Source organism: Corvus hawaiiensis, chromosome 9, assembly GCF_020740725.1.
Source record: "Corvus hawaiiensis isolate bCorHaw1 chromosome 9, bCorHaw1.pri.cur, whole genome shotgun sequence".
NCBI lineage: Eukaryota > Metazoa > Chordata > Aves > Passeriformes > Corvidae > Corvus > Corvus hawaiiensis.
In genome coordinates, this window is record NC_063221.1 from 14,772,720 (window position 1) to 14,794,164 (window position 21,445).

The following is a 21,445-nucleotide window of genomic DNA, read 5'->3' on the forward strand; positions in this document are numbered from 1 at the left end:
TAAAGAGAATTTTGAAGAGCAGGTCTGGGGTATGTTTTGAGAATGGGAGGAAGAACCCAAGAACTTGCCTGGCGCGCACATTGGAAAAAATCAAAGATTAGTTTAAAACTCCTCTTTCCTTGTGAAATGGTGATAAAAGTGCTCATATTTTGAGGAATAATAGATGTGGCTAAATGAAAGTGCTCTCTAGAAACAGGTGCTACAGTGTTTGGTTGGCTGGTTGGTTTGTTTGGTTTGGTTTTGGTGGTGTTGTTGCTTCCCCAAATGGAGAGTATTTGCTTTCTTTTTAGACCTGTTGCAGTGGAAATGTTTATTTCCGTGATACCGTAAATACTGCGTTTCTAGTGTTAAACACTTGCAATGTTTGGTAGGCAGTGACCTGGCCTTCGCGCACTACTCCCACCCGCTGGATGGCTTCTGCGAGGGGAGTCTCCTAAAGGGGTGGGAAGGCTCGCTGTCCCTGTGGGGAGAGGGGTGAAGGTTCAGAGACAGCCCAGGCCAGTAGCGCTGGGAAGGGTCCACCCCTCTTTGCTGGGCAGGAGAGTGGCCCCAGGCGCAGCAAGGCTGGCTGCAGCCGTGGCGTGCAGGCTGCTCCTATGGCATTATCATGAGTGGTTGAACACAGCCAGGGTAACGCCTGGCTCTCCCCGCGCAGCTTCCATTCTACCAGCAGGGAATGAGAAGGCAGGGCGCAGGAGGCTGGGTGTGCACGTGGGGCGAGGCAGAGGGACTGTGCCGAGGGTGCAGCGGCTGGGCGCGGGCTCCGGGCCGCTCCTGGCGGGGCGGTGTGTGGGGAGCCCCCGTGCTGCGCTGCTGCCGAGCCGCGTCCCCGCCGCTCGCTGGCCGCTGCCGCCCGCCGCAAGCCCGGGAAGCGGGGCCAGGAGCCCGCCCGGCCCACGCGACACCTGCCCGTGCCCCGGGGAAGCCCTGCCCGGCGGGGCGGCTCCGGCCCGGCGCAGGGGGCGCCCGCCCACCTGGGCGTTGCTGCCCGGGCTGCCGGCTCCGCCTCTTCCCGCTCTCCGCTCCCTTCCACTCCGGGACTGCGGGGAGCCGGGGGAAGGCGGTGCGGACACCATGGCTCGTGTGCTGAGCCGGGACCCGGTGGACATTGAGGTACCCACTCGCCCTGCCGGGACGTGCGGCTGTCGCTAGCGGGGAGGGGGCTGTGCCCGGCGGCGACGGCGCCCGGTAAAGTTTGGCGGCGTTAGGAAGTGCCTCGCCGCTGCCCGCCGGCGGTGCCCGGAGCCTCGTCCCGTCGTGCCGACCGGCCGCGGCAGCCCTGGCACCGGCCCCTGGAGCTGTGCAGCCGCCCGGGCGGCCGCAGCCCTTGCGGGCAGTGGCTGCCGGGGCAGCGCCGGACGCACCGCTCCAGCCGTGCCCCTGCCCCGTCCTCACGGCGGTGAGCGCGGCCGGCGCCCGGCCGAGGGGCGTGAGGGGGTGGTGCCCGGCGCCTCCCCTCTCCTCGCCTCCTCCCGTCACTCCCCGGCGAACTCGAGGGCAGGGTGTGACCGAGCCCCGTCTCCCCGGTGAGGTCGGGCTCCCGGCTCTGGCAGGGTTCCTGCGGGGCAGGGCTGCTCGGGGGCCGTGACCTGATGAGCCCTGGACGGTCTCAAGCTGCGTGGCCGATGGCCTCGGGCTCAGCATCCCGCAGCTGCCTATGGGCCAGCGGAGCTTTGGGGGACCCAGCTCATCGCTGTCTCGCCATGGGTCAGGCTGTGCTCACGGACTGCTCCCGGTCTCCTCGGACCAAAACAATTGCATGGGAGACTGAGCAGGAGGGCAGGAGTAGTACCCTTGCTGCACGTGGCTTTCTCACCTGCGGCACTTGAGGGTTTTGCATGACATTCCTTGCTGCACGTCGTACTGGGTGCTGGAAGTAGGGTCCGGACCTGGCCTTGGGAAGGTGGAGCTGAGGTGGAGTGTGACCAAGGCTGGTGCAGTGGCACACGTGGGGAGCTCCTGCTGATGTTAGCCAGGTTGCAAGGTTGGGCTTCAAGGTAGCATTTTCCCACCTTTCACAGGACCTCACATTTGGCTGTGAACTTAAGCTCTTTATGAAGAGTCTAGTAAAACAAAAGCAAAAATGAATCAACTTGTGGTTGATAGTCTTGTTCTGCCCTGACACAACTTTATGTTGTGGTATACCTTGAAGTGAAAAATGTTAAGTTTAGGGTGGGCTATTGCAGCTCATTGAGGCCCAGTCATAATACACAAATATGCACAGCAAAAACTTGAATATATCTCTAGGTCAGTTGTGACTGAATTTTATCATTAGTTCTTGTATTGAGTTTTTGTGTCCAGTCCATTTTCTAGCTGAGCTGCTGCTCAAACCCTGACTATGTCCAGAAATGGTCTTACAGATACTCTGATTAAACTGAAGCATGGAAGGGTTGGGAAGAATGAGCTATCACAGAAGTCTTCCTGGCAATTAGGGAGGCACTGTGGTATGAAACCAGCACTGTCTTTTACTAGCTCAGGGGTTTCAGAGCAGCCAGATTTTTCTTCCAAGTGTTAAAAGTTCATTCCATGACAAAGGTTTGATTTAAGTTGTACAGGTTTTTGAGTACTTAAATTTTTAATGCAAAATATTTCTTATATTACATTGCTTTGCATTTCTATATATGTATGACTCAGATTCAAAGAACAATGTTATGGTAGGATCCTGTGTTGGTGATAGTAAGCAGTACAACATGATTTAGGAGATGAATTGATGGATTTTGAAAAGGCTAGTGTTTGCTTTATTCTGAGGTTTCAGATAGAAACTTTGGTCAGTATCTTCCTGTATTTTTGTTTTCAGCAGTGGTTTAAACTAGCAAGGAAATCAATGCAGTCTCCTTCTAACCAAGTGTATTGTCTTTCCCCCATCTGTTCGAATAAATTTAGACATTGTATGGTTTGTCTCCCAGATTAATATATCAATAATTACTGATAATCTAATTGCAGCATTGCAGCCCTCTGTGGGTTTTTTTGTGCCCCCCCCCCCCCCCCCCCCCCCCCTTCATAGGACTTTGTTTTTTTGGGCAGGGGGAAGTACTGCATTTTCAAAAAATTATTTTATCTTTGTCTTTGAGGTAAGGACAGTGCATGTTAGCTAATCCTATCATTGTAGATAAATATTCTAAATAGTTTTGTTTGTTGAGTGGAGGAGTCTATCAACATGAGCACTGGCAGCACAACTTGAATGTCTTGGTCACTTTCTTGGCTACAGTATAAAAACTGAACCAGTGATTTAGTGAAACTTATCTCAGTGGTTAGTGTCTCAAATTCAAGTTCATATAATTAAAATATTAAAAACGATGTTTGAAGTCCTAGAGCTGCTTTATCATTTATTTAAATAGTTAAGGCTAGATAAAAAGACATGTCATTGGTTAAAGAGGAGCCAAGAATGTGTGCTAGAAGTAGCTAAAATCACAACTGGTTCTCCAAGTTATTTTACAAAAGAAAAATTCCAGGAAACTGTCCCTGAGGAATCTTGTCCCCCTTGTTTGGCTTAGCCAGTAGCTTCAGCCTCTGGACCTAACTAAAGAAGATGAAAAAATTACATAGATAGTTGTGTTCTAAAAATCTGCTTTCCAAATTGTGGAAGACTAGGCGTGTTGTGATTTAAATATATGTTTTTCACCAGATTTATTTTTTTTAACACTCAAACAAAAATAAGACCCAAAATACACAAACAAAACAACAACTCCCTCCCCTCAAGTACTGGCAACTCCACAAACCCCAAACACTGCCTTTTTTGAATACAGTCAACTGTCAAAGTGTGCTGCTAATATTCCTTGGACGCAGATACTCCAAGCAAAAGGAAAGAAAGCTTATACATGTGAAAGTACCTGCCTTGGATTTATGGTATAAGGACTTGCCTTGGATTTTTGTTTATTATCTCTCTAAGTCTTTACAAGAATTTTTGAAATCTACACTATGAGGGCAGCATTCCCTTTCTAACTTGTAATGTGAGTGTTAAACGTCCATTCAAACCCCAGAGAATGTTTACAGGCTTCATGTAAACTTCCCAATCATACTCTGGGAAAAAAAGTCTTCCATTATTTTGCCTTCTCTCTTGTTTCACCTGATTCCTATCATTGTGTGTAAACCATATATAATTACATCTATTGCAGTCTTAAGGATTCTTTGAAGAATTGAAGTTGTCCAATCAAGTACTCGGAAATTAATGAATTGCAAAACGGTTAAATGTTGAATGGAATCTTGAATGACACTGTTCAGCGTTGTTCTCTGTGTGCTGTGTTTTCCTGACAGCATTCCAGTGTTTCTCTGCACTCTCTCATCATTTCACTTGGTGATATTTGGGTAGTGGATACTTTCTACCTCTTAGCCACCCAGAGTACAGCTGGGGAGAAGAGTAGGTCTCCCAGCCTTTCTTGGTAAGGGCTTCTTCGCCGCAGAGTGGAGATACTTTGCCACAGTGTTGTCACAAACCTGAAACATTCACCGAAAGTTAAAACCAGCCCCCCAATACAACTTAGAATGAAACAGCGTTATCATTCTTATAGTAGGTAGGCAGTATGTTGGCACTTCATAGATCTATCTGAATTATGTATTGCATATATTTAAAGGGGAATTGGGTGTTGATGAGTGGGTAATTCCCTGCTGGACCAGCAGCTGGGTACCTAGAATGCTGTCACAGCTGTTTCCACCCCAGCACTGATGCCTGACTTGTGAGAATAAAATGAAAGGTGTGAAGGGCTAGAGCCATGTTTTGAAATTGCAACTGGGGAATTGTCTGAGAACTATCAGGGTAAATTTACGTCACTTTCACTTATCATGTAACGAACATTGTCACTATAACTATGTTATGCTTTCTCTTCATTTAGCTTCGGAAAGTATAAATGGATCTTAAATCACGTATTTTTATTTCAAAAGTTATATAATTCAACCAAGTATTTCTTTGGTGTTACTTCAGGGTTCAGAGGAATGTTTCTTAAGGGCCAGACTGTGCCCACTGGGTGCTTACCTTAGTGGGAACACAAGAGGCTCCAGGAATTCTTCAGTGCCCAGCAGGCACATTTGAGTTCCTTCAGCAGCAAGTTTTACTGCTATCTGAAGGCCGTAATGGATGTAGGATGAGGTTATGGGCTGTTTGGGCAGCTGACTGATGGTACAGACAGCACACGTGCACTCAAGGGCTGCAGCTGGTTTCAGAGTCAGCCAGGGGAGCAGAATCCCTCGTGCCATGCTTCCTGCTGCATGGAAGGGTCACTTGGGAAGTGCTCCTAAGCCTCGAGAAAGCATTACTGTACTACCTGCAAATTCTGTACTGTTTTAAGTAGCAGGTTTTAGAGCAGTGGCAGTTCTTCGTTCCCTGGGATATACTTAGTAGCTGTTACCAAGCATGGGAGCATGGGCTATGACAGGAAGGTAAGCCAGTTTCACTTTTCAGATTTTTCTCCCAACGCAAATGGACAAGAACAGTGGAAAACTGCAAGTAGAAAGGTATGTCTGAGAGCTAAGCTTGGTGTGCTCACAGGAGGAAGCAGGGCAGGGATTGAAAAATAAAGAATACTGTAAAAAACAGGAAACCTCCGGTAAGATAGCAGGGAATTCCACTAGTCAGCATGGCTCACAAAGCTGTTAGGCAAAGTTTATGTGAATAAATAGCTGAAGCTAGCTTTCTTTGATCGAGGCTAAACTTTTATTTTTAAAAGCCCCAGTTATTACAGTGTCTCTCTCTGTTGTAGGTACCTGTTAGTTTTCTGAAGTTCCATAACGAAGCTTTAATATGTAGAATGTTTTTATGCTACTGCTTTATAGCTTGTTATGATGATCAGATGGCTGTTCCAGATTGATGGCTGTGGCTTCCTAGGGTCATTTGACAAGCAGTCAGTGAGAAAACAAAACTTCCTGTTTAGCTGTTTTTGCTTAATGAATTTCTCAAGCCTTTTCATTGTTTTAGTGGTTTTATTGTAATAAACTCTTAGCTGAGTGGAACAGCAATTATAGCATGATTGCTTAGACCTCGTGGAAGATTATAGACCACAATTATCATGTCTGTCTTAGAAAATTGAACAATGATTTACTCATCAGATTAGAATTTGATCTGGCAAATAGGAAGGAAAGTCTTCTGTATGAAACATTTTATCTTTTCATGTTTTATATGCAAATCCTGCTGATGCGCAAGGAATTATGTATGGTCTTGCCTCTACTGCCAATAGTCTGCTAGATTGTAGCAGTCAAGCCTTCCAAAGTAATTACATTGGGAAAAAAATCGACTTGTGCTTTTCATTTTTCTTCCGCCTTTGAGTTTTAATGTTACTTATGAGTTAAACTTCCAATTTTTTCCACATCCTTAGAATTTTACTCTTTATATAAGGTCTTTCAAGTAAGAGCTGCTGATCCCACTCTTCTCATGGCTGAGACTTAAGAGTAGTCACTGCAGTTAGCAACTCTGAAAACAAGCAGGAACTGAAATTCATTTCTTTTTAGTTACAGAAATTAATTCCATGTTATAGACCAAACTTGAATTATAGTCTTTCCTCTGCTTAGTGTCACATCTTTTAAGAAAGTACAACTATATGTTGATGTAGGAAGCTGATATCTATGAGGCAGGATTTTGCTGATCAGCTGTGACAAGAGTGCAGCACTGCAGGGCAGGTATTTGAGGCGCATTTGAAGGGGTGCAGTTTTAGCAGCAGGGCAGGACTTGCCCAGTTTTCAGTGCAGCCCAGAGAGGTGTGGCTGTATCAGATGGACTGGGATTTGCTTGCACCCAGGATTGCTTAGGTCTCTCCATCCTACTGGCCAGTGTACAGGCATGGTGCAGTTTGTGCTACCCGAAGACACAAGCTGCTGCTTTTCAAATTAATACTTTGAAAAATTCTACTGCCTATCCTATCCTATCCTATCCCATCCCATTTTGCCAGTGTCAGTAAAATGACCCAGGGAACACAAAAGTAACTGGCACTGAGTTGGGAATGCGCGTCTAGTTAAAATATTGAGAAAAGCTGAAATTCCTGGTGGCTGCAGACAAGCTGGATTGAATATGTCCTGTTTGTTCTGGCTATGCTAACCCTTTGACAGCATTGAGTTCAAATCAGAAACTGCTTTCTCTCCCTCCCTGGTTGCCTGGCAACTTCCCTCCTCTTATTAGCATATGATTTCTATTCCTTTTTTTATTTCATCAGTACAGCGTTACACACTCTGCTCCCTGCCCTGTGCTGTCGCCTTTGAGAAGAGCAGGATTTGTGCCTTTATATGAGACTTCGGCAAGTATGTGATTTGGCAAAGAAATCAAACATTTGGGATTAGGAACCTTTGGCCATAAATGCCTTATCAGAAGCTCAGAGGGTGGTGTTTGTGTGGGCATGTTTTTCGAAGTCTTTTCATTTTCATTTGCTGTCATTTTTATACTAAGGGCAGAATTCTTGCAAATCAGCACAGCATAAATCTCTGGCCTCTCTACATGTGCAGAGCATCAGTTTGTGAAACGTGCCAACAGAGATTGGCTACACAGATCTTGGGGGGCATTTTGTCCTCTTGGTCTGTATGCAGTTCCATAATGTAATATGCAATGCCATAATTCAAAATATAAATTTTTTAAAAAGTCATGTATATCCAGGTCAAACTATGATTGGGAAAGAAGGCAGCTAAAGAAGTAAGTGGAAGAATTGAACTAAGTACTCAGATTTTCTTCTCATAATAATGCGATTTAGGAAAAAAGGACATTTTGCCTTTCAATTGGCCAGGTGTATTCTTTTATGAAATAACAGGTGATTCAGACTGGGTCTGTAGTTTAAATTGCCTTTTTTCTGCTCATGGACTCTTACAACTATAATAAACACCCCAATATTTTTTTGCTGTTGCATCTGGTAAAGAACGTAAGATTCAAGTAGGAGTAGAAAAAACCTACAGTAACAACAAAAAATAGAAGACAGTGAGGAGGAAATGACAAAGCGTTTGAGGGGTGTTTATATCAAGATGTGTAAAGGAGTTTTTTCTTAATATTATCCAAATCATAAATCAGAAATGAAATAATCTACTTTTTCAACATCCTTGGGTTTTTTTATGCTGTGGTCTGAGTTTGGCAATTTCACTTTTCCTCTGTCAAAGTACTTCGATCTTCCTGTGAAACATCTGGGTTCTTACTGTGGTCATAGATGCCTCCCTAAGCCAATGTGGAATTTTCAGTGTTTTTAGGTCTTGCAGAGACTTCACCATTTGAATTAAGAGTAAGCCCACCTATAAAAGTATTTTGTTTTTAAAGATGCTTCCACTGTTTAAAGATATCGTTTCAGAAAGCATTATTAGTTTGACAAATATTAATGTATGTGATGTTGGTATTTAATTTGTAGATTTAAAGTGATAAACACAATGAAGTCCTTGAAATGCCAAACCTTTCATCTCTGCTCAAGCCAAGGTTCAATTTTATTTTCAGTATGACATTTGCTGCCTGAAGTGTTACAAGTGACTTGACCTTAAAATTACGTTTATTTTAGTTCATTGAAATGGTTGGCCTTTCCAGTTCAACTTGACACCAGCAGTGCAAATGGGAGAAGACAGACATGCTTGCCTGTGACTCTATTTGAAAGCAAATTAAAAAGGTATCTAGGTGATGAATCTGAATATTTCCATTTAGATGGGATGGTAGTCATCAGTTAAAGGCAATCATGGTGCATTCTGACATTTTAATTTCAGGTTCAAAAACAATTATATATGTAATTAAGGAGTAAAGTGTCCAGGCAGCCAACCTGTCTGATTTACGTGTCTTGTTGGTGTGTGTGGGGTTTTTTTAATAGATATACCTGCGCATACCACTTTGAGACTGTAGAAGGTGGAAAATCTGAAAGTTTGATGTTAGTTAATATGTTCTTCTTAAGGACACTCTTCTTTCAAGTATTAGTCATACACTCAGTGTCATTAGGTTTATGTTTATCATGGAGATTGGACTCTGTGCCATTTTTAGAGAGGTTGTTGTGGTACCTAGTTTATTTATTAATATATTGTGGCATGCTTGCCTTGGTTTTTGGTATGATTTTGTTAACTGTGCTCTGAGAGGCCTTATTTAAATTGAAACTTCTGTTGGGATGAACTGTCCTGGCTGAGCTTTTCTCGGTCAACAAAACATTTGGCCAACGTAGAGAGAATGAAGCAGGCTGCTGTGTAGGAGATGCATGTCTCCTAAGACAGGGATTTTTTTCTTGTGCTGTGCACTCTGTACAGGGCTGTCTGCCCAGCCTTGAGAGAGGTCCTCATACTGTCCAATTGCATGTCTGTCAGTTGATTAAGGAATGAGAATATTGTGCTCTGAAGGGAGCCCTTTGCACTCTTGAGCTGAAAGGACAGAAGGCAGGACGTGCTTCTGAGAGAGGAAAAAAGTGCTGATAAATATGTGGAGGGATCTAGGGGGAAGGAGAAATAAAATAAGCACTGCAAGCAAGCTATTGCTGAGTTTAATAATCACAGCATTTTCCGGTCCAGCCATTGCACCGTTAGCATCTCTACTAGCATCTTGCTCATTGTAAAATGCTTGGGTTTTCCTTGATTGTGAAGGGCATTCTATGAAACCCAACTCTATTCTGCTCTTAACAATAAGCTGGCTACCCTTCCACCCAGGCATGTCTAGCATCCATGCAAAACTCCAGAATTCATTTGTGAAAGTAGGTAGAAGTGTTAGAATAAGTTATTAAAAATGTAGACCCATAATGGGAGTAAAGAAGATTGCAAGTATAAAGAGAGGTTTTACACCTGGAAGTTATTATAGTTATTTAGATTGAGCGAGAATAATAACCAATTGTTTTCTAAGATGTATGACACATTTATGAAAAACCTTGAAGGATAAATGGATCTTTTTAGTATGCTACTTCCACAAAGGACTCTATGAATAAAATAATAGTGAGAGAACTCTCAGTGGATGCTGAATACTGCTAATTGATGAAATTATTACTTATTACACTGCAACTGAACTCTGCTTAGAAACACTATTTTCAGTATGATTTTTTGAAAATGACAGCTGAAATGTAAGAGGCTTTGTATTGAAAGTGAATAGTGATAATTTCTTGATATCTTTGAAATGAAGGATATTTCAATGACAGTTAAAACTGAAAAAAGTGTTTTTTCTTAAGTGCACAGATCATGGACTATGACTGTGAAAATAAAATGAAATTTCCTGAAATCAATAAAGTAGACTTAATGTGGATTTATGAGGCGTTTTAAAAATAACTTCAAGTATTCTATTTATAATAAAGCAGTCAATTATTTGTGTCGGCAGTTTTCATATTATGTCACATTTTAAGGTTAAAAATTAGGTTTGCGAGATAGAGTGTAGCCATCATATTAAGGAAAACTCTTAATTCTAAATTAAATCAGTATTGAAGAATACTGCTGATTTACTGCTCAGGGCAAAATGGGAATGAGTACCAGATTTGCCTTGCTTTTCTATTGATGAAATTAGGGCCTGCTGTCCTTCTTGGTGTGTCTAGTTAGGTCTGTATACTAACTCTCATGGATTGTTATCAGTAATCAGTGTGAGCATCTGCACTCAAAAGATCACATATAGTGCAACATTTTGCAATATAATTACAGGTAAATACAAGGTCTAATTTTAGCCTTAACAAATCTGTTCATCAGTGCTAAGATGAACCTCCCTGTTAATTTCAGCAGGCTTAAGAATCAGAGGGACAAAGTAGGCTTGTGCAAATTCATGCTCACACTTGTGTGTGGTTGTGTTTGTGTGCTACAGGAACACAAGATGGGAGATTAGAGGTGGTTCCCAGACTTATTCTGCTTCCATTTTAAAACTGTGTTTGATATTGCCCTTTTTTCAGTTCCAATTGAAAATGCAAAATTTGAAAGATTTTAGTAAGCACGAACATAGCTTTTCAAAACAGATGGAAGTGAGAAAGTGACAAAAGAGTTGGGAGGGAAAAAAAAAAAAAAAATAGCAAAGAAGATAACCACAACAGAAGCTGTTCTAGAATGCTGGTGATGAAATGTAGAAAGAAAATGAATACAGAACAGAAAAAAATGAAAATATTATCTCTTCTCAAAGTATCTATAGTCTGAGTAAAGTTCAGTAGTCAGCAGTAACCAATACTCTGCTGAAGGGCCAGAACTCTTTCATTAGGATAGGGTATGATAAGAAATAGTTTCTGGAAGACTGTAGAGTAAGAACTGCTTCTTAAGTAAAGCAGAATAGCTTGCATCCTGCTAAATCTTGGTACTGGGTGAGGGGATAAGATGAATTGATTTAGGAACCCTTAGAAGTATTTAGCACAAAAGCGAAGTTAGATAATTTTTAACTCCCAGTATAATGTTCTTTATGCACTTAATCAATGCGCCCTTAGTGAAAAATATGTAAGAAGTCTTGAGAGTTGGGCTAAAACTCTTTTAGTGCTGGAGCAGCGTTCTTGTCATGCTTGCTCGGAGATTTGCTTTTATAATCTTAGCTGAACAGCAAATCAGTTCAACATCTCATCCAGGTTTGCCTTCCATCCTGTGCAGGGCAAGGCAGAACATGGGGATGTAAGTCTTGTTCCAGGGGTGATTCCAGTAATGATTAGACTATTTTACAAAAGTGTCTGTTGTAATTATTTGTGACTCTTAGCCAATTTTTCCCTGTTTCAAATGGAAGCAGGGAACTCATGTATTTAAGTCGAGGTAAGTGTTGAAACTTAGGTAGAGTTTCAGGCTGAGAACCATCATCTTGGAGGCAGCCAGTTGGTGTGTAAGTCCAGGAGGGTGAGAGAGAACAGCGGTTGTGGTTGTGTTCCTCCTGTCTGGTGTTTTATCACACTCAGCTAAGGTGTCCTGCTGTTAATCCCCTCCTCAGGTGCTGTAAGAAGCAGCTTAGTTTGGCTTGCAACTTCCACTCCTGGAGTTAGACTTGCCCTACTTACAAAGCTTCCCTGTGAATGTAGGCCCTGACTCAGGACAAGGGAGCAAACAATAGCTAAAAGAAGAGGTGACCTAAAGTCAAGTGGAAAGAGCTCAACATGACTTGGCAACACGACTGAACCATGTCCTGGGCTGCATCTAAAGAAGTGTAGCCAGGAGGTCGAAGGAGGTGATTCTTCCACTCTACTTTGCCCTTGTGAGACCCCCACCTAGTGTACTGCATCCAGCTCTGGTGTCCACAACATAAAAAAGATGTGGACTTTTTTGAGTGAGTCTAGAGGAGAGACAGAAAAATGATCAGAGGGCTGGAATACCTCTCCTCTGAAGACAGGCTGACAGAGTTGGGGTTGTTTGGAAGAGAAGGCTCAGGAGAGACTTTAGAGCAGCTTTCTGGTACCTAAAGAGGGCCTACAAGAAAGCTGGAGAGGGACTTTTTTTGGTTTGTTTTTTACAAGGAGACGTAGTGATAGGACAAGGGCAATGGGCTTTAAACAGAAAGAGAGTGGGTCTACATGAGATGTTTGGAAGAAATTCTATACTGTGAGGGTGGTGAGGCACTGGAGCAGGTTGCCCAGAGAAGTTGTGGATGCCTCATCTCTGCAGTGTTCAAGTCCGGGTTGGATGGGGTTTGAGCAACCTGGTCTAATGGAAGGTGTCCCTGCCCATGGCAGGGGGGCTGGAACTGGATGAGCTTCAAGGTCCCTTCCAACCCAAACCATTCTATGATTCTATGAGGTAAAGACTAAATCCACATTTCTGAAGCTGGCAGGCACAGAAGTACAGGAAGGTGGCACTTACAGAGAATTACCTGGGTACCTTTCCTTTGTATAGTTTCTAAAAGATGTTACTTCCGTTACAACTTTTCCTGTTATTCTGCAGTATGTGCTTCTGCTCGTAGCAAACAGCAAAGGGATACTGGTCTGAGACAATTGGTTTTTAATACTTCCATCCTAATTGAATGATAGCTTTGTGATCTTGTATTCTGGGAAAGAGAACTTTGACCTCTCAGCAAGATGGGAATTTTATTTTTTCGAAAGTCCGTTACTTTGATTTTGATGCAGCTTGAAATCCACAGCCTTAGAATCATTTCAGTATGTTTATAGGAGAAATACTTCACTGTAATTTTAGAAAACCTTACAAAGGATAAAAGGAATAGTTCTTCCCTGCTCAGAGGTCTCACAGCAGAGATGCAGTTTTGCTTAATAAGGAAAAGAATTGAAAACTAATGCTACTACATGCAACACCCTTTACAAAGTGTTTAAAAGTAAGTTTTCTCTATAAGCATGGGACAAAGTATAATAGATCAGAATCCAAATGTTTGCTGGCACGTTTCTAGATTGGGCAGCCTTACCTCATTATTTTATTTTTTTAAGAGTATCGCCTCTGCCTCTGTCCCACACATTCATCAGTATTTAATGTCAATGAGATTTGAAAATCAAAACTGTAAGAGTGAAGAACTCAAGGAATTTTTATATTTCCTGTTACTGATATATGTTCCACTCTCATCTATAACATGTGAGCCCCTGTATACTTACAGAATATCACTTTTCCTTGCTTAAAGGTGTCAACATCACTTTGTGCTTCAGCAAAAGTGAACAATGACATTTTAAAACAAAATGGAGAAATTGTCAACAGTTTCCTCTTGCCTTACTTGCATGGGCTATTGAATTTTGTTGTTTGAAAATTAGCTGTGGGTTTGTTTTTTTTTTTTCAATTACCAGACATTTAATATTTTAAAATATGACTTCACATATCAAACCCTCACTATTTATCAGATGCAATTACAAATCCTTCACATTTCCATTTTATTTCTACATGCTCATTCTTTTTTTCCTTTTTGATGAGGATGCTCTGGTGTATACACAAAGTTAGTGGAAAGTCAGTAGTCCCATTGTCAATTTTGCATTTTACCATTGTATTAAACAGTTGTTACTGAAATTTTTGTAGAAGTTTGCACACTAGTTGCAAAAAGGTAGGTTTACTTGTTACTTCATGTCGCAACAGATTTAGAAAGTCAGTACTGATAGATAGTTGGCATGTTCTTGGAACAAATACAAATGTTCACATTTGTTTCAAGCACTGAATGTACGAGATCTTTTGGATGTATATTGTTACTCTCATACTTCCATTTCAAGTTCATTTATTGGACTTTGAAAATCACCTTTTAACAAAGTTTTCAGAACATTGCTTTGCTCAGCTAAAATTAGTTCCGCTGTTTTGCCAATGATTAAACTTAAGCAGTATTAACTTTGCTAATTTCTCTCCTATGATCAAAAGTTAGCAGAGCATTCACTTGTCATTAACAGATGTGTCTCTAATGCAAGTTTGGGTTTTGGTTAAGCAAACACTCAAAACTGAGGGTCCAATTTGGAGTTTCAGTTACGGAGATACAATGGCCTTTTTTGGTTCTGACAAAGCTTATTTTCAAATGCAACTGAGCTTGCTTTGTCTTGTGATCTGTTGGTCTTGTAGAAAAATAGAAGTGAGATGTAATTGTATGTGTATAATAATGATCCTTTTTGCTATATAAAATATAGAAAAATAATAAATGACTCCCCATTTGGGTGAGCAGTTACAAATCATATTTGTATTCCTCATGTAACAGAGCAATTTAATGTGCAAGCATTTTAGACATAGATCAATTTTATAGAGGAAACCAAAAAGTTCTGATATACCTGTGATGCAAACCTAATATTTTTCTGAAGCTTTAAGTTTTGGTTTGTAAAGGAGGAAGATGTTTTTCTTACAAATATGAAAAAAGGTGACTTTTGGGGTAGTGGGTATCACAGACTGGAAACCATGTATGTGTTGACCTCTAAAGTAACAGCAGTCATGAAGCTAAGAATCAAGGCTGTGACGTGAGTTGCTCTGGTTTTTTTTGCACTTCACCAATTGGTTGGATGATGAAAGACTGTCCAGTTAGGGAGAAAAATTACTAAAATGTTAACTGTATGTGTAGAATGAGATAGCTGCACAAAATTTTAAAACCTACTTTTAAAGGCTGTAAATTAAGAAATGTGTTATCCAACCAAATGAATATATATATAGTTAATTCAACTCTGAGTACATCAGCCAGAGCTGTGCTCAGCTACGTCTTCTCTGAATTTGCTGTGCAAAGGCTAATATTTTTGGATGTGGTGTATTGTTTATAGTGTGAAAGCATGATCTTATCACAGAGTGGGGTGTCCCTGGAGAAGCCTCAGAACTGATCCTGTGGTATGGTGCAGTTTGAGCCTGCTTTAGGCTGTATGGTTTTGATGTATATATGCTTGTGTTAAATGCATGAATAATTCACTGATACTGGTACTACTTGGATATTTAAGTAAAGCCTGGAGGGTGAGTATTCGCTTTAGTTTTCCCTGTGAGGGTCAAGGCACTTCTGCAGAGATTAGTTGTGTCAAGGAGGTAGCATGCAGAGTTTCCATGAGCGTAATTTACCACCCAGAGCTCTTCCCATAGAGGAGAGTGGTTGGTATCTATGGGAAACAAGTAACATTTTTTGGGTTTCATTTTAATAAACCTTTTAGAATTTACAGTAATACCTAGCACAAATGCATTGCTGAGTTAGAGAAATCAAGCTCTAAATCTGACAGTTAAGGTAACAGCAATATTATGTAAACCATGCTTAGGGTTGTATAATTTTGCTACTTTGTTAATGTGTAATGCATTAACTTAGTTTATGTAACGGGAAGTGCATGAGGTATAACACACTTTTGTTAACATAGACATATTCATAACTAAGACTTTCCCGACTTTTGTGGGAGTGATTTAGAAAACTGCTCATTTTGTTAAGACATAGTATTTACATATTGCAGGAAAATCTGAGGACCAAGAAATTCTGTAGTGGTAAAATTGAAAATCCCATTCCTTAAGTATCTAGTAATGGATGGAGGACTACACCTCTAGGATACTGGTACACTGTGAGGGTGTCACAGGGTAAATTGTCTTACTCTCTCTAGGGGCTTACTCTACTAGGGGCTATGCAAGGAGTGCAAGGAACCAGAAAGGTCTTTGTTCTGCTATCAGCAGTTTGTCTTAGGGGGGAATTTAAAGCTATGTGGAAATGTAAAAATGAAGATACAGCACTTAAGTGCTATGCTAAAGGCAGTGACCTGGCAGCACACAGGTAGCATATGCTTATCACTAGATCGTCCACTGGCCTTAGTTCTTGCTCCTTTTTGAAACCATGAGCTTATGTGGCTTGAAGAAGAAATTTGTCTTGTGATTAAAAGCTGGGACTTTTCCAGCTGGGTTTGAGCTCCCCCTGCCCATATGGATACCAGGATTCAGGGTCAGGCCTCAGTCCTTGAGCAGGTTGGCTTCTCCATCCCTGTCTCACAGAAGGCTGCAGTGCTGCTGCTCTTCTGGCACTGGTTCATAGGCTGGTTGTCTCTTCAAAGTACTGGAGCCCCATCTTCCAACTCGCTGGACCTTGAGGACTGGTTTGTAGCTAATAATAGTATAAAGGGCTCAGGCAGGAGCAGAGGGCCACCTGGAGAATTTATTGTTACTGAAAGAGATGGGAGGGTTGCACCTTGTCACACTGTGATGTATTGGAATAAACTATGTTCACAGTCTGCTTGTGACTTTGCTCATGTGTGCAGCCATTTGTCTCAGTAACAGAAAGCATATCTGGTAATATACAAAAATAATTCCTTGGGGGTTTCCCTTGGATTTTCCAAAGGCTGACCACATTCTTCCCTTGGTGTTTCCACTCATTTCACATTTCATCAAGCTTTCTCTGGCTTTTGTTGCTTCACAATTAAACCAGGCCTGAACTACTGTGAAAGCATGGTCTTTTCACCGTTTTGAAATTTTTGCATGAATTCATGAATTCCTAAGAGACATTATCATCCAAGTTACATAAATTGTTTGTAAAGGTTCTCATCAGTTCTGATCTTCAGTAACAAAATACATATTTGACACAACTGTCAATTTGTGGGATAGTCTGTCATAAATAAGCATGTGGGAGAGATTCACAACATTGTCCTATATTCTTTCAATAATGGAAAATAACACAGAGCTAGCTTCAGGAAGACATGACACCATAGATACTTTTCGAAATCTCGTGTTTATCTTCTGGTGTCACAAACTCTCCTATGACTAGAACTTTCTGATTGGGCAATGAAACTTTCATGTATAATGGGGACTTTACATGGCATGTAAAGTCCTGCATCTGACTGTCAGTACCTCATGCAGCTTTCCAAGAAGTAGAGTATATGTGAGAAGCAAAATGTGAATTAGGCAATTCAAATTAGATATTAATAGGAGTTCACACCTTGGTCATCTTCTTCACTGATGTGATTTTTCAACACAGTTCCTTATTGTGGGGTCATCTAATCTCATGAAAACAAATACTTTTGAATTCTTTAGCCTTTGACTGAATAGCAATTATAAAATTAGTTTCATATTCAGATATACTAGAAAATATTAGTGGAAAAGCCCCAGGTGTTTGTTTCTGTCAGTGAATTAACACTTGCATAGCTTTGAAGTTAATTGTTTAATATGCTCATTATTCTTAGAAAAAATAAATATTTTCTCATTATGTTCACTTGTTGAACGTATGTATCTTGCAATACATTTAATGTTACTTGCTGTGAGGGAGATTACAACTCCTTTTAAGGAAATTGGGTAGATTAATGGAATGGGGTGGGTTAAATTGCTCTCTGCATGCATTCCCTAGCATGCCTGGCCTACTCTGGAATTTTAATTGATATATATAAAAGTTTTTAGCTGAGGAGGCTCTGTGAAGCAACTGGATTAAATCAGGATATAGCCTGTGTATTGCAGAGGCTGGGCTAGGGAAATGAGCTGTATGCTAAAACAAAGACTGACACGTGGGACCTTGTTTTATGCCCACAATCACAGTCTGCAACAGTGAACTGTTGCATTTTCCACAGCTTCACTGTGACAGTGCGCACATTGATCTGTGGTGAACTTCAGCAGGTGTTTTGGGGCGGTTCATAGGAAGCTTCCCCAACAAGCTACAGGAAGTGGACAGAATCCATGAAACAAGCAAATACTTACTTTGTCTTTTCAAGAAGTTTATACAGTTTTGATATCGCAACCTGTGGCAGAGCCTGAAGATAGGTTTTCTGATCCTTATTCCGGCTTCGAATGAGCAGTAACAAATATGAGGATTACTAAGGACTAAATACTCCTGGTGCAACTCATTGGTTTCAGTAAGAGGCTCTCCAGAAGAAGAGTAATCTTTAACTATTGAATTTTTCCAAATTTATTGTTTTGAATGAGAGGTAAAGTCCACATAAGCAGGACACCTTGATAAGGTTGTTACTTTTGGGGAGGAAAAAGAAAAGCCAAAGATTTCACAACATAGTGCTTTAAAGAAAAGCTTTCAAAATTTGAATTAATGTCACATAATTACAAAGATGCTGCTAGACTCGTAGGACTTTTTGATGACTGTCTTGAAGTTACTGCAGTCTCACCTATGAATTAAATTGTACCTTTTTCTTAATAACATCCCCTCTCTGCCTGCTCCTCTGTCCCCAGTGGCTTTGGCGCATTCTCAATGAGCATAGTGCTTCCATAACTTTTATATTTTATTTTGCTGAACATGCATTTAATTAAGAATCAGATTTAATTGAAATAGCTTCTTCCGATTTCAGGAGAAGAGTGGCTTTATGAGATGAGAATAAAAAGTGACACTTTTAATGAAATTAAAAATGAAATTAAATGTCTTTAGAAATTTATGTTGCATCATTGCAGAGCATGTGCCAAACCTGTCTTGATTTACCTGAAAGTGCTGTATCAGAGACAGGACTCCCAACCGGAGAGTGTATCCCATCCTGGATGACTGCTTTGAAATCACTTACTTGGAGTAATATTAAATCAAATTCCTGATAAATTACTCACTGTGATATAACATGCTGTTTTAAAACTTTTACAGCCTTTTTATTAATAGATGATAGTGAAAATTAGAGCTAGTATTTTTTCTGTAGATTTCTTAATCGTACCATTTAAAGGAGAAGCTAAGCAATAAACATCTAGTGAATAGCTTATGGTAAGTTTAATCTCAGAAGCTATGTTGCTGTTGGCACAGATCAACATAACCATCTATCACTAAATTCTCAAAATTTAAAAACTGTAGCTACGACTTATACATGCTAGTCATTCTCAATGTACATTACATATGAGTAGTTTATTGCATTTTAGGATTCTTGCAACCTAAATCAATATCTATTAGACATAACAAATATGTTCCTTTCTAGAAGAGGATGTATTCAGAAATTGAACCATTCTTCTGTATTTTGTAGCTTATAATAATTGTTGTCTTTTAAAAGACCTGAAAGAAGTCATTGTCATGGGTTATTATTAAAGGAATTCCTTAAGGTAATTATATTTGAGGGAGTCATCTGCAAAATATATTTGAGTTGTGTTCCACAGAGATGGGCTACTTGGCTTTTCTCCCAAAGTGAAGTCTTCAAATTAATCTGTGGAAATAGTGAAAAAAGGTGTAATACATTGGTGGTGCCCATAATCATCAGTGCTGTGCAAAGCTGCAAGTTTAACTTGACTGTGCATGTTGTGCTTCTGTGTCACACGTCACAAACTCAGCATGGGCTCAGTCCACTTCTATGTCCTTACTCACAGCCCCATCTCTTTCTTCATCAACAGAGTACCACAATAGACTTCCACTGAAGTACAGCATCCTTATATTCTGATTTGCAGCCATTAATGATATTGGAGTTATATCTACTATTAATGAAATCAATGGGGCCATTTCTGTAAAACTGTAAAGATATAATTCATAGGTTCTGCATTACTATACAAATAGCATCTTAATGTGAAATCCAAAGTTCATAGTACTTTGAAAAGACATGTGTTATGTACCTGTATCCTCTGCTGGGGAACTTAAGTCTTGCCCTTTCAATATCTGGAGAGATCAAGCAACAGCTCATATGACAAGAATGAGAACTTATGTAGCAGAATAAGCATATGATTCACACAAGCAAGATTGCAGGTGCCCAAATAATTCTCCTCACCAATGAACTTTCCCCCTGCTCAGATGACCAGTGTGTTTGAGAGATTGGAGGTCTCAGGTTTCCTTTCTTTCATGTCCAAGTTGTTTATTTTTGTTTAGTTGTGTGTATTCATTATTTGCAATACTAACTCTAGAACTTCCTTATTAATTTTGCACTTAGTGGCTGACCCATCTGAATTTTTAGTTAAATTTACTAAATGACTGACTAGCCATAAGCTGTGAAAAGCCAGCCAGGGAACTGAAATGAATAGGAAGAAAACACCCTCACTAATTTAATTTCTGACAGTTCAACTGACCCAAGAACATTTGCATTATTTTCCCACTTAAGCAGTTAACTTCTGAGTTGTTCTGAAACACCAGGGACCTCTAGCTAGAGCAACAACTTTGGTCAGTAATCCAAGATTTGGGCAGGTAGTATATTATTTAGGTAGTGGAAATACAAGCAGTTTTTATATTGTATATGTGGTTTAGTATTTTCTGTGCCAATTTTATTTCAGATTTAATTCTGGGACATGCTGTGCTACGTAGTCCTTTTGGGTTTTTGCAACTGTTGCACTTGGAGCCATGCTCCTGCTCCAGAATTCCAACAGGAGCAAACATATGGGGATTCTTCCGTCCTTGGCTTGCCCCACCATTTGTTCCATGTTTTAAACCAACTGGTGCTGTACCCAGTGGAGTACATCTGTTACAGTTTATTGCTAGAAATTTGCAATTCATTTCAGTTTGCTAAAATAATTATAATATTCATGGCCAAGCATTAAGCAATTACAAAAGAGAGTAGACAAAATTTTGCTGAAGTTTGTATGTGATTCAGAACCTACTGCCCAGCTTGGGTAATTTGGGTACTCAACAGTCAGATAATGCTCTGACAGTTGAGTTTGATCATCCTGAGAAATTCAAGTATCTGCTGAGATATCCCTTATGTGGATGTCCCTGCTCTGTTTTAATTAAGGGCAAAATAAATTGGCATAAACCACCACTGAATGCATTTGGTTGCCACATCTTGTTTGAGGTACTCATCTGGGGAACACCCTGAACTGGAGCAGAGTCTTTGCTGCTGGAATTGCAGAGGCACATCCAATAACACCCTGTAACTCTTTCTGAAAATCAGCAGCATGTAGGCTGCTAAATAGTCTATACAGTTTTGAATGCTGTAGCCCACTTTTCATCTCTTTGTGCTTCAGGCAATCTGGAAGTTACAGTGTCAGGCTATGTTGTTGTTTGCAGGTAGAATTTTCAAAGGGGTGAGGTTTCTGGTTTTCTGGGGAAAATCGGATTACCAATCAGTTCAGAGTAAAGCATTAAATAGTTGAATAGAAAGTGACTCCTTCACATTTAAAATAAGAAGTCCCCATAATCAGTGCAATAAAATCTTAATACAAGAGATGACTATGTCATCATTATCACCCTCCGAAGCAGATTTTTAAAATTGGGAAGAATCACAATATAATATTCATAACTCCATCACACTCCTCATGTTTCTGTAAGTCAGTCTCGCGCATCTTTGACATATAGTAATAGAATAAACACACACTACTCACCACAGTGGAGACATGTAATGCTAAAGCCAAGGTTTTTTATAGGTAAACTTGCAAACCA

At 40.6% G+C, this 21,445-nt stretch overlaps 1 protein-coding gene across 7 annotated transcripts in view; it reads left to right on the top strand.

Moving 5' to 3' along the window:
- The first annotated feature begins 967 nt into the window (after positions 1-967).
- DPYD (dihydropyrimidine dehydrogenase) overlaps positions 968-21,445 on the top strand; it is a 359,733-nt gene continuing 339,255 nt past the window's right edge. For 3 of the 7 annotated variants that reach the window (XM_048312842.1, XM_048312847.1, XM_048312848.1), the window contains exon 1: positions 968-1,113. In XM_048312842.1, the coding sequence (XP_048168799.1) occupies positions 1,075-1,113 (39 nt within the window). In that variant the 5' untranslated portion in view covers positions 968-1,074. The other 4 variants (XM_048312843.1, XM_048312845.1, XM_048312844.1 and 1 more) reach the window with 3 other exon arrangements.